This window comes from Python bivittatus, unplaced genomic scaffold (genome assembly GCF_059951505.1).
Source record: "Python bivittatus isolate LINGU-HERP-01145 unplaced genomic scaffold, Pbiv_v1 ctg000700_np1212, whole genome shotgun sequence".
Lineage (NCBI taxonomy): Eukaryota > Metazoa > Chordata > Lepidosauria > Squamata > Pythonidae > Python > Python bivittatus.
In genome coordinates, this window is record NW_028277098.1 from 64,212,052 (window position 1) to 64,224,165 (window position 12,114).

The window sequence follows — 12,114 nt, forward strand, 5'->3', positions numbered from 1 at the left end:
TTCTGAGGATATGCTTCTGGGGCGTCTTACTAGGCAGATATGGACCAGTATTATAATGACTGGGTTTCTACATTTCAGTACATCATAATATGATTTGTTTGGTTTGGAGTCAGCTGTGGTGTGAACCCAGCCAGTTGTGGCTTATTTTAGAACTTGCAACTGAAGAATTCATGGCTTAATCTTAAACATTCTAAATTCATATACTAAAAGATAAGACTTTTTTCCCTTTAGGTTCAGAATAATAGGTGAATCCTCCCTTCAGTGTGTTTTGAGATCGGGCAAAGTTGACTGGAATAGAGAACTTCCACATTGCCAGCGTAAGATGATACTTTATTTTAAGCTTATTATGCTTCTTTTGGTGCTTTTAAGTTTAACTTCCTAATAGCAAAAGTTCAGTCTGCCTAGCCTTTAGTAGAATGATTATTTTTACCTGAAAATATGGGAAATGCCTAAATGAATCATGTCAATGGAATTTATCCACTGTATTCCTTCCTCCACTGTCTGAGTGGTGTACATATCCAACATTCCTAAACAAGGTGAAAATTACAAAATAAAAGTAAAAGCAGTAACGAAGTGCAGCAACATCCAGTATCTCAAGGAATGTGAATTGCATTAATCAAGCAAACACTTCACTAAAAGAGAGAATAACACTGCAATATTCCAATTCCCGAGGCCTGCAGGAACAGCCAGGTATTCATGGTTACGGCCATTCTCATCTCTGGGGTAGGGGGAATACTATTCCCCCTACCCCAGAAGGGTGGCAGCATTCCCCAAGAGAAGGGATATGAAAGGAGCCCATTCTACCAGATCCTGTTGGCCAGGTAGTTATTGGAGTAGGCAGTCCTTAGATAGGGCTTTAATGATGATACCAGCAAGTTGAATAAACTAATCACCAGTGCAGCTTTCAAAGTAGTAGTTATATGGGCAAAATAAGATGCACCCATAACTATTTGCACTTTTGCACTTCTGCATTTTGGACTAGCTGTACCTTCTCAGTGATCTTCAAGGACAGTCCCATGTACAGTGTGTTGCAATAGCTCAAGCAACTGAGAAGAGCCGCCTGTTCCAAGAGAGGTTGAAACTGAGAACGCAATATGGCACTGTGGAAAGGCTCTACTAGCCACAGCTGTCATATGTTCCTTGAGGAGGAGCCGTGAATCAGGAGTGCTCCCCAGATTATGAACTATCTTGGACTAAGGAATACCGCCCCCCCCGCCCCCCGGAATCAGATGCCTTCCTAACTCAGCTACTTCATCTTGCTTAGATTAAGCTTTTTCCTCCTCATCTAGAACTCTACCCCCCAGGCACCAGGATAGCAATATCACCTGTAGAGCTTCAATTTAAGATGTAAAATTAAGCTTAATCTGCATACTGATGATACCTGACTCTGTGCTGACAAATGACTCCCCCCAGTGGCTTCACATAGTCATTAAATAGCACCATCAAGGGTCCTCAGGCTTGATCTTTTCCCCTGTCACCACTACTGGTACCAGTTTAAAGAATATGAGGCAGAATATCCTCACTGTAGTTAGCTTTAACCTTCTCTTCAGATTACAGTGTTGCCAGACTGAAGACCAAGTCCTGAAAGGGGCTTCTGCTCATGTTTGTTTAAATGTGAATAGAACTCTGTGCAACTAGGGATTCTGCTTTATCAAGGTCTCCAATCTTGTGCATTCTACTCACAGTAAAACAAATGCAGGTATACTTTTTAAAAGGTAAAGTTGATTGCCCTAATGGTTCAAATTGGGTTAGATGTAATTACATCAGCAATGGTATCCAGAGTGTTGCCTTCTCCGGTTGTATTGGATGAGTTCCAATTATTGCATCTTAAAATTTTGGATAAGTTTGACAAATAACTTGTATGCTCATATCCTGGCTGGTTAGACCTAGGAGGGGATATTAGATTTCATCCTTGAGGTCAGTCATTCATTGCTGAAAGAGGAAGAACTATCAGACTCTTGCAAAGAGCAGTAATCTAGCTGCACCTGAGGTATGTATTTACAGCATGGCCTTTCCTGGATTACCATGCTTAACTGAATGGTTGTCAAACTACTCAAGACATAACTGGCTGCTGAAAATATATTCAGATTAAGATAGAAGTACATATACATAGATGGCTTTAATATAAATCAAATAGTGTTAGATCAGATATTAAAATACTGCAAAGAGACTACCTCTCAGCACCATCTAAATATGGCTATTGATCCCTCTAGGCCAGTTTCTCAACCTTAGGAACACTAAGAAGTGTGGACTTCAACTCCCAGAATTCTGGGAGTTGAAGTCCATACATCTTAGAGTTGTCAAGGTTGAGATATAGGCTAATAATGTCAATCCTGGCTTCAGAATCTGACATAATATTGAATGAACTCTCTATGTATATCTGTTTATGTACTACTGTAAGGTACATTAACCTCTACTATTTATTTACGGAGTGAGAAAAATGTATCTTCACCATAACTGCAACCCTGAAATTCTAAATAGGATTATGCAAAGCTTTGAAGAAGTGCTAGATTAAATCACCCTGTTGCAGCAGATTTGTGTATTGAATCAAATGTTTTTGAAGCATTTCATAGATTTGATAGCATTTTTGCTACTTCTGAGGTTGTTAAAGACAATATTGTAACTTCATTTCTGTATCTGGAGAATGATAAGGGAGCTTGCATGGTTTAATGCTATATTACTCAGTAACCAGCCTGTGAATTTTATATGAGGGTGAGGGGTGGGGGAAGTTAGTATTGATTTGGGTTTCCTTCACTTTCTTGGTTTCTTAAATGTGTCCAGCCACATTTAACTTTGCTCTTTTTTGTGCTAATGGAATTATACACTTCTGTGTTGCTCCTGTTAATAGAACAGGGAGTTCTGCTCAGCTCCCTGTATTCTGAGCTCAGCTCTTCATACTCTGAGCATGGGCTTAGGGCTGATCAGTTCCCCACACACTCTTGAGTCAAACCTTACTTTTACATTCTGTACAATTGGAAGAGGTTTATGTCTCTCAACAGTGGATGAATGAGTACTAGGCTCACATTTATAGATTCTGGTTTAAATATTTACTGGTTTTAGGCAAGGCTTTGAAGCCCACTTGTTCTGTGTCAGCCTCTTTGTTGTGCCCTCTCAGTCCTTGCCATTATATGTTACTGTACCAGTTTTCTTCTGCTGCTGCTTCTCATTCACTTTGATGAATGAGGAAGGTACAACTCCTAACCACTCAGTGCTGCCAGTGAGAAAGGGTCTTTCTCAGGGGAGGCCAAGCCTAACACCTGGCTATGCCAACCCTCAGCTCTTCCAACAACACCCAGCAATCAGAGTTGCTAAACTATGCCATCCACAAGGCAGTGGGCACCCCTCACTGTTGTGCCAAGACTGGTACAAGAAAGGCAGGCAGTAAAGTAAGCTAAGTAGGACACTTTCTGCCTTAGTTCAGCACAAAATGGGCTCTTCCCTGAACAATTTGGAGGCCGCCATATGCTGTCTTTTCCTAATTTGTACTATCCCTGGCTTAAGTACCGGAGAAGATCATTTAAAAATGATTGCAGTGGAACTAGGAATCTTTGGAGATAACCAGTTGAACCTTGGCATGGTTCATGTCCACTGAAAAGACTACTATTCCTGCTATTATCCCATTCTGCCAAAAAAGAAGCAACTGCAGGCATTTTAATGCTTCCCCATTATAATTTATGGATGAATCCTTTTTTGAATCACAATCTTGCATTAAATCCTGCCTCCTCAAATCTCAAATTTCAAGGCCAAATCAGATTAGGATAGATTAACATAATCTAGACTGACAAACCTTCAGCCTATGGCTCTTCTACTGTGAGCTTTAACTGCCACCCAATGCAGTTAGTGTGATCACTTCTCTTGTATGAAGTATGCACTTTTGTTGCATTCTGTCAAGAGATGCATAACCTACACATTATTTGCAGAAGAAGAATGTACTTTTTCTAACTTAGACTTACATGTGGAAGAGATCCTAAATGGGAAGACCACTTTGCTAATAAGAACTTTATGAAGAAATCCCACCCAGGAGCAGGACAGCAGATATTTATTTGATATGAATATTGTCCCTGGCACCAGAAGAGTGACTTTGGTGTTCTGGTTGATAGAATGTTTTCCAAAGATGTGTATTTACCTGATTGATTCAAGTAATTAATTCAAGCAGCTACATATCTTACAATGAAATAATTTAAATCCGATGCTTTGCAATTCTAGCCTAGTTGAATCTGTTGATTTTCTTCTCCAGGTATTCCTTGTAATCGCCCTCCTTTAATTTCCAATGGAAGGTATGATTCTAGCCCTTCAGATGAATATGATGCTGGCTCAGCAGTTATATATCGATGTGATGCTGATTACACCCTTATTGGAAATTCAACTATTTCATGTACAGTTGCAGCAAATGGTGTAGATGGAATGTGGGATTCACCTCCACCTGAATGTAAAAGTAATGGAATTTCATGTTCTTTACCTTAACTTCAGTATGCAAAATTGCTTCTTTTGTTGTTTTCCATCAGTAAAGTATGTTCTTCCTGGAATCTGGTAATTCTGTCTTCCAAGCATTGTGCTGTTGTGGATTACCAAGTGAGAATTGTCCAGTTGAAACTAGTTCCCACAGGGTAGTATTGAAAGAAATGCAAACATAGTTGGCTGGTGTGGGTCTTCCGGGCTGTGTGGCCGTGTTCTTGAAGTTTTGTTTCCTAACATTTCGCCAGCACCTGTGACCTGCAAAAGGTCAACGAACTCAGCTCAACCACCAGGACATGTGAATAGTTCACAAAATGAACTTGTTAACGAGGGGCTGCTGGGGGTGATTAGCAATTCAATAGAAGAAAAAACGCCTAATCCCCAGGAAGATACACACAGATGCTGACACCAAAACAAGCAGCCACTCAGTAACTCAACCCCCCCACACACACACCCAATCCCCCCTTCCCCCCCCCCAGATCTCTATAAATACCCACAGAAGGGTCACATCATCCTGGGCACAGAGAGAACTGCTCCTGTCTGTGCTCCTGCACTCTGAAGATGCCGGTCACAGGTGCTGGCGAAACGTTAGGAAACAAAACTTCAAGAACACGGCCACACAGCCCGGAAGACCCACACCAGCCATCGTATGCCGGCCGTGAAAGCCTTCGACAATACACAAAATGCAAACATAGTTTGAATAATTTATTAATTGCGTTCAGATTTGGTAATAACCTTCTTGAGCTGGATTGGCATTATTGTGCTCTTCGTTAGGAGCATAATAAAAATAATTTATGTTTTGTTTCCATCTAATACAGCAAGCTAAAATATTGGGAAGTATCTACTGGTCTAATGAAATTATTCCACATAATCATGTGAACCATGTGCCTTAATTATAGAGAAGAAATCTTACTTCAAATCCAAATAATTTTAAAAAATAATCAGGTTTCATATTAGTTTAAAATCACATTTTGATAATTGATCTCAATGATCTTAAGTTGCTTGAGTGTCATGCAGTTTTTTGTTTTTTTTACTATGGTTATATTGTCAATTTATTAACTGAATCAGAGTTATATTTTTGGCTGGGAAAGAGTCTACAAATAGTATTATTAAAGAATTTAGCATACATAGATAAGATTATTTCACACACAGCTTTCAGAAAATTCTTCAAGAGTGAGGGGAAAAGTTAGGGTATTTGTTTTGGCTTGTCATAAACATGACTTTGTAAATTAGATGTACTCCCCTAAAGTTATTACAGGTAGTCCTCACCTAATGGTCACAACTGGGACCAGAATCTCCATCATTGAGCAAAGCAGTCATTAAGCAAGATGCCCACACGACTGCTTCGCTCAGTGACCAAAATCTGGGCACTCCCATTTGCGGTCATTAAGCAGTCTCCTGGATCATTAGCAGAAGGAGCAAAAGAGCTATCTGCTGAAGGATTTCAGCTCAGAGCAGAGCTGAAATCCTCCTGGCAGGCAGCTCTTTGAGAGCGAAAGGGTTGCCTGCCAGACAGTTTCAGCTCCTTGTGGAGCTGAAATCCTCCCTGCAGACAGCCCTTTCATGCTCAAATGTTTCTAAAGCTGCTGAAGGGTTTGCCTACCCTCCATGGATGGAGGGGAAATCCTTCCTGGGGCTGTAGGAACAGAACTCATATCTTCAGGATTTGAGCTCTGTTCCTGCTCATCATTGAGAGGGGAGGGGAAACCTATCAGTGGTGGGCAGGTATGGAGCTCAAATCCCAAAGATTTGAGCTCCGTTTCTTCACAGTGGTGTGAAGGAACGGAGTTCAAATCTTCAGGATTTGAGCTCCATTCCTTCACACCGCTGAGAGGGGAGGGGAAACCTCTCAGCAGTGGACAGGTACAATACCTGCAAGTTATCATCTTTGTGTCCATTTAATCTTGTTTCGTACAACTCCTGCAAACAAGGTACAGCCATAGTTATTTTTTTTGTCCAAAGGTAAGCAAATACTGGTTTCCAGGCTTAAGATTCCTAGTACCAGTAGCAAACCATAATTATATCAAATGGTTATGTCACTACATAGATGTCACAATTATGTACTTTGTTTCCCGCGCTGTGACAGAAATTTATAAGTCACAGCATTTGTGTGAGAATAACATAATGCACATTTTGTCATTTGTGTCAAGCCAGCTGGTTATTTGGTGCAAACACTTCCAAACTAAATGCTGCCTTCTTTTCCAGAGGTCAAGTGTGATAGACCAACCATCCAAAATGGGAGAGTGACAAATGTGTTTCAAGCTATATATACATATAACAGTGGCATATCGTTTCAATGCAACTCTGGCTACACTTTGGTAGGGGCTGCTTTTGTTAAATGTGATGCTAATAGTAAATGGAATCCTCCTGTTCCCAGCTGTGTTGAGAGTAAGTATTTAATTTTTCTTAAATCTTTATTGAATTTCAGTACTGAACATTAAAATTGCGAATTTTAACATTGGGCATCATGGATTGGTGAAGAAAGCTACATAAACATTTTTCCCTCTCTTTTTGGCTAGGTGTAGCCCCCACCCCTACCAAACCAACCAGACCCCCCACACCTGCTGTTCCTCCTACCCCCCCAATTCCCCCTATGCCTGGCACTGAAGATGAAACTGAAGGTGAGTTATACTGGGATTGGGCTGATAATCACAGCCCTGTTTCAAGTTCAGATTATTTGACCTTGGAGGAAAGATGCTGGTGCCCTGGAGCCACATCTGCGTTTTCTAACCAGTTTCCGTCCTTTTCTTCTTAGGCAGATAACCTACAAAATGGCTTGCAACTATGGGGTTGTGGGTACATGAGGAATATCTTTCATTTCCCTAAACAACAGGTTATCATGTGGTATTTCTTTGCATTTTGAAAGAGGCATGACATGACTTGATGTCTGAGAAACACAAATGTAAATCTCCCTTTTGCCCATGGAACAGAGATGGACCCCTGTGGAACACTGAGTGTAAACCAATTGTCCTGCAGTGCTGTTGAATTCAGTTTGCTATCACCATGGTTATAAATGAATTGTACAATCTTTAAAAGTGAAGTTCATGGTTCATTAATCTTTTTTTCTAGTTTTAGACCATATGAGATTTACAAATATTCATTTTGTGGTATCATTTGTACTAGTGCAGAAAGGCATGAGCCTGGCTAGAAAATTTAAGTATACTCTAAATAGTTCTTATTTAAGCGAGCAAGTTCTTGTTTCTTGGGGTTTGTGAACAGCATTGAAAGTTTTTAGGGAGTATCTGCTAAAATGCTAGGCGTCAAAAAGAAGCCATGAAGAATTTCTGGTGAAGAATCTTTTAATGCCATTCATTTTTTAAAAATCTTTTAATGCCATTCATTTTTTAAAAATCTTTTAATGCCATTCATTTTTTTAAACTATACTTATGTAATGTCCAGAAATAGAATAATTTATGTTGAAGTGAATATATGCATTTTTATACAGTGTGGGTAATAGATATATACTGCAGAAATTGAATAATATTTGTAGGGTTTTTATGGTATTGTACACATACTCTCTGCAGGCATGCCTAGGGCAGGCAGTAAGTGGTCTCACAGATAATCAACCAACTCATATAGAACTTTAACCAGCAGCTTTTATATACTGTATAGACATTTACGAATCCTAAATGTTAACCAGGGGTACTAATGTGTTAATAGCCTCTGTAAACAGTACCTATCTCTCATTATGCAAGGCCAAAACAAAAATAGTCCAAGCTCTAAAAGTTTTTCTCAAACTTTTGGGAATCATGGATATCCATACCCAATTCAACAAATACTCTCTCACTATATTTTTGTCTTTAATAGCATGCATTGAAAACATAGAGTACATGTTTTTGACCCATAAGATAGTGATTATTGTTTCATTTGTGTATGGCTTCTCATCTACCGGGATGAATGACTACAGGTCCAAGAGCCGCCCACGTGCAGGTTTGTGACTACAACTGCCAGTGGTCATCTCCTCCTGTTGCTTCACCACTCCCCCATTGCTGCAGGCCTCAACAAATTAGGTTTAGACTGAGATGATTTGCAGATGTGTTGTAAATGAAGATGAATTGCACAACAGAAACTGTGCGTGATGGAGTTTAAGTGGAATAGCCATTGTACAGGGCACTCCCACTCTCTCAGCATGAGAGTCCTTAATCCAGTGGCACAGAGAACAGTTACAGCTGGAGACCTCTCCTGCTGCCGTGGATGACCAGGACATCTAAGTGCCTTGTCGTGATCCTAGTGCTGCACAATGCCTGCTGCGTCGTCTTGACCGTTGATTGGTCTCGTTCGCTCAGTCTGCCAGGGCCACACTTCACATGCTGGGATAGAGAAATCCACTATCTCACTGAGGGTTGAAGACCCATCACTACCCTCACCTGGTTTGGCCCATCTGCTGAGATGGTTTACTGGGGTGTGGCTGCTGTGTGTGTTTCTGCCTGCCTACACACCACCAATTTAGGCCTTGTGATTATAGGTCTTTCACCATGCTAGTTTTCTCTGACCTTCATTACTGGGCTTACTGATTTGTACTCTCCTTTGGGTACTTTGCAGTGTTGAAACTATTAAGAGGGAGATTAATAGAAAGTGAAGAAGTTAAAGTGCTCTGGGACTTCACAATTCAAACAAACAACCACCTGCCACATAATACCCCAGACTTAACAATTGTTGATAAGAAAGACGAAAAAAGTCTGGATAGAAAAGTCACTTTCTATTAATCTCCCTCTTAAACACATCTCGCATAAAGTGACTCTGGGAGGCATACAACAATTAAATACCTGGAGACAGAATAGAAGAAAAAGAACTGGAGAAAATGACACAACATAAAGACCTGCCAATAGAAGTAGAACAACTATGGCAAAAGAAAGCAAAGACAGTACCAATAGTTATAGGTGCCTTGGGCGCAATCCCAAAACATCTGGAACACCACTTGAAGACCATCGGCATTGACAAAATCACCATCAATCAATTGCAAAAGTCAACTTTACTTGGAACAGCTCATATCCTGCGACAATACCTTTAACACCATCAAACAACATCTGCCAATCCCAGTTCCTTGGGAAGGATTCAATAGGTGGATAAAAATGCTAAATCTAGTCTAAACATCTGGCTGACTGTGCAACCAACCATAATAATCTGTTGAGTTCCCACTGCAAAGCAACATGTTCCTATGGATGTATTCCCTGCCTTTTCTTCAATCAGTTGACACTAAAGGAGAGTTTGCTCCATTTTCCCATGCCTCGAAAGTACTTCTTTATGCATGGGCAAATACCCTTCTATTTGTATGTTTAAAGAGTCTGTTTCCCACCTAACCGAGGTATTTGGGTCTTTCCCCCCAGTTTTCTGAAATGAAGGACGTCATTGCGGTCATTAACCAGCACAACCAATTATTATCTAAATGGATATCAACAGCTGTCAAGCGGCAGTGCCCTCTTGGGATCTGCAGTCACTCTAGGGAAGTTATGGCAACCGTTGCAGCTCCTCTTTATGGAATTTGTCTATTAGAGCTCTGCTATTTTTGAAGTTTTGAGCCTAGGATCACAGCTTTCAAGCCTTGTGTAGCTCCTCCCGACACTCTTTCTGTTATCCCACAAAGTGCATCTGGAGTCTGTGCAAACAAAATAATCTTCCTTGGGGGAAGATATAAGGGGGAAAATAAGTGTCTTAAACCTCTCAAGAAAAAAATCTCAGGTTGAAAATTGTGGTTCTACGCATCTTTGAAATTATGACATAACACGGACGTATTTCCTGGAGCCCTCCATGGCAAAACATTTTTGAACTACTCAAACCTGCTCTAAAACTATGCAAAGAATGAGCTGAACATCTTCAGTAACACCAACCTTTGCTGTCTTAATTCAGAGCGGAGGTAGCTGGCCTTCATGGTTTCATTTTTACTGGGCATGTTTTATCATTGCTAGGGATTTTTAGAGTTCATTCATTTCTGGAGTTTTCCATAAGGCTTAATTTAGAGGGCATTGCTTGCTTTTCTTCCATGTTCTGTACATTCTCAGCCTTTTTTTCCCTATTGATCTTCCTTCTGCCCTTTTGGTTCCTTTGAGGAGGAAGGAGGAAATTCCATCAGGCACCTTAAAGGAGGAAATTCCCTCAGGCGCTTTCTGTCATCAACCAGCCCAAATCCTGACTCAGTAGAATTATTCTTAATTGTTCCTGTTGTGGGGAAAAAAGCCAGTTCCTAGCAGCACACTCCACCTACTCACCTTAGTTCTGTTTACTGCTGGTAATTCCTTTAAGGTCAGATGCTGCAAGGAAGGATGCAGAGCTCTGTGTAGCCTGTGAGACACCAAGAATCCATTTCTTTCCTAAGATAAAATAAGAGTTGGGGAAAAAGATTGTCAGGGCTGTCAGAATGTATGAGTTGTGTTAAAGAGTTTAATAAATTGACCAGAGGACACTGTTCTGACAAGCCCCCCATGCTTGCCAGAATGGCAAGACTTCTCCATGGTAACCTTGGCTCTAAAATGCCACTACAATGATGTGTACCTGGTGCCAATGTTACCAGGCAAAAAACCTTGTTCAGGTGTTTTAATATATTTGTGAAGGTCTTGTTCTCTTTTTGGCTGAAATGGATTTTGGTCATCTTTGTTCCTTCTGCTTTAATTGTTTATGCTTTGTATACATTTTAACCTTTTTTGTTTGTTTAAACAGCTAATGGGCATTGTATCAATAGGGGAACATCTTCAAATAATAATAGCAGTAATAATAATTTATTAAACTTGTATGCCACCCAACTCTCAACGACTCTGGGGGACTCACAACAATCAAAGAAAATTATGGGAGAAACAAAGGAGTCTTTTTTCCCCTCTGACATTAAATGTAAAAAGAACTTCTTTTCAGTTAAATGCTTTATTTATTTGGTTTCCCACTACTTGCTTCCTTCATTAGATTGCTGTTATAATTTATGGAGGTTTCCTCTGGGTTTGTTGAGGTATCCGTGTAACCTGTATAGTATCATTTGTGTAACATATACATTGAGACATCTCTTTATTCAGACAAGTCTTTTGTTTTAAATGTTCTGTATGACATTGCCTAAAAAGTTCAGAGTGTTTTAAAATCTCTTTTTTTCTTATAGAAATTCCAGTGTCCCCAACCCCAAGTGAAACAACTCCCTCAGGTGAATACGGTAAACCCAAAAAGTGGTGATGGTGGAAAGTAATTGTTTAGGCTAGCTTTTGCATTTCTAAAAGTTGGTCAGTTTTGCTTTTTTTAATTCTGAAATAGTTTTAAGATTATGACAGCATATGCTCTGAAACTTGAGAAGTAAAAGACAGGGAGGGAACATTATAGATAATTCAGGAATCCTTTTCAAAATCTTTCTGGTCAACTTCATAGAAATGTATTTCAAAATTTGTTGTAAGTTGCAGTCTTATATCTCAGAATAGACGTGTAATATTGTAGCTTAAAATACGTTCTGAAATATATTTGGAATTATCTGTTAAAAATAATTTACAAAAGAAAAATAGATATTTATTTGCAAAACTAAAAAAAATGGGAAAGATGTTGCAGTTCTAAATGAAGGTGATTGAATCTAGTAGAGTAGAATTGGTGAATGAAGGTATAGATTTAATTTAAAAAATGAATATATATTGGAAAATATGAATTGATTTCATCTAAATTGTTGCAGATGGTTGTGAAATAGAAATACATTGCAGA

The 12,114-nt window shown here is 39.6% G+C and overlaps 1 protein-coding gene across 4 annotated transcripts in view; it reads left to right on the plus strand.

Annotated features, from left to right (window-relative positions):
* Nucleotides 1–12,114, plus strand: part of LOC103058528 (complement receptor type 1-like) — a 69,379-nt gene that overhangs the window by 48,661 nt on the left and 8,604 nt on the right. For 2 of the 4 annotated variants that reach the window (XM_088154572.1, XM_088154574.1), the window contains exons 9-13: nt 232–317; nt 4,238–4,435; nt 6,661–6,843; nt 6,975–7,076; nt 11,534–11,575. In XM_088154572.1, coding sequence (XP_088010698.1) covers nt 232–317; nt 4,238–4,435; nt 6,661–6,843; nt 6,975–7,076; nt 11,534–11,575 — 611 coding nt within the window. The remainder of the gene's footprint in view (nt 1–231; nt 318–4,237; nt 4,436–6,660; nt 6,844–6,974; nt 7,077–11,533; nt 11,576–12,114) is intronic. The other 2 variants (XM_088154573.1, XM_088154575.1) reach the window with 1 other exon arrangement.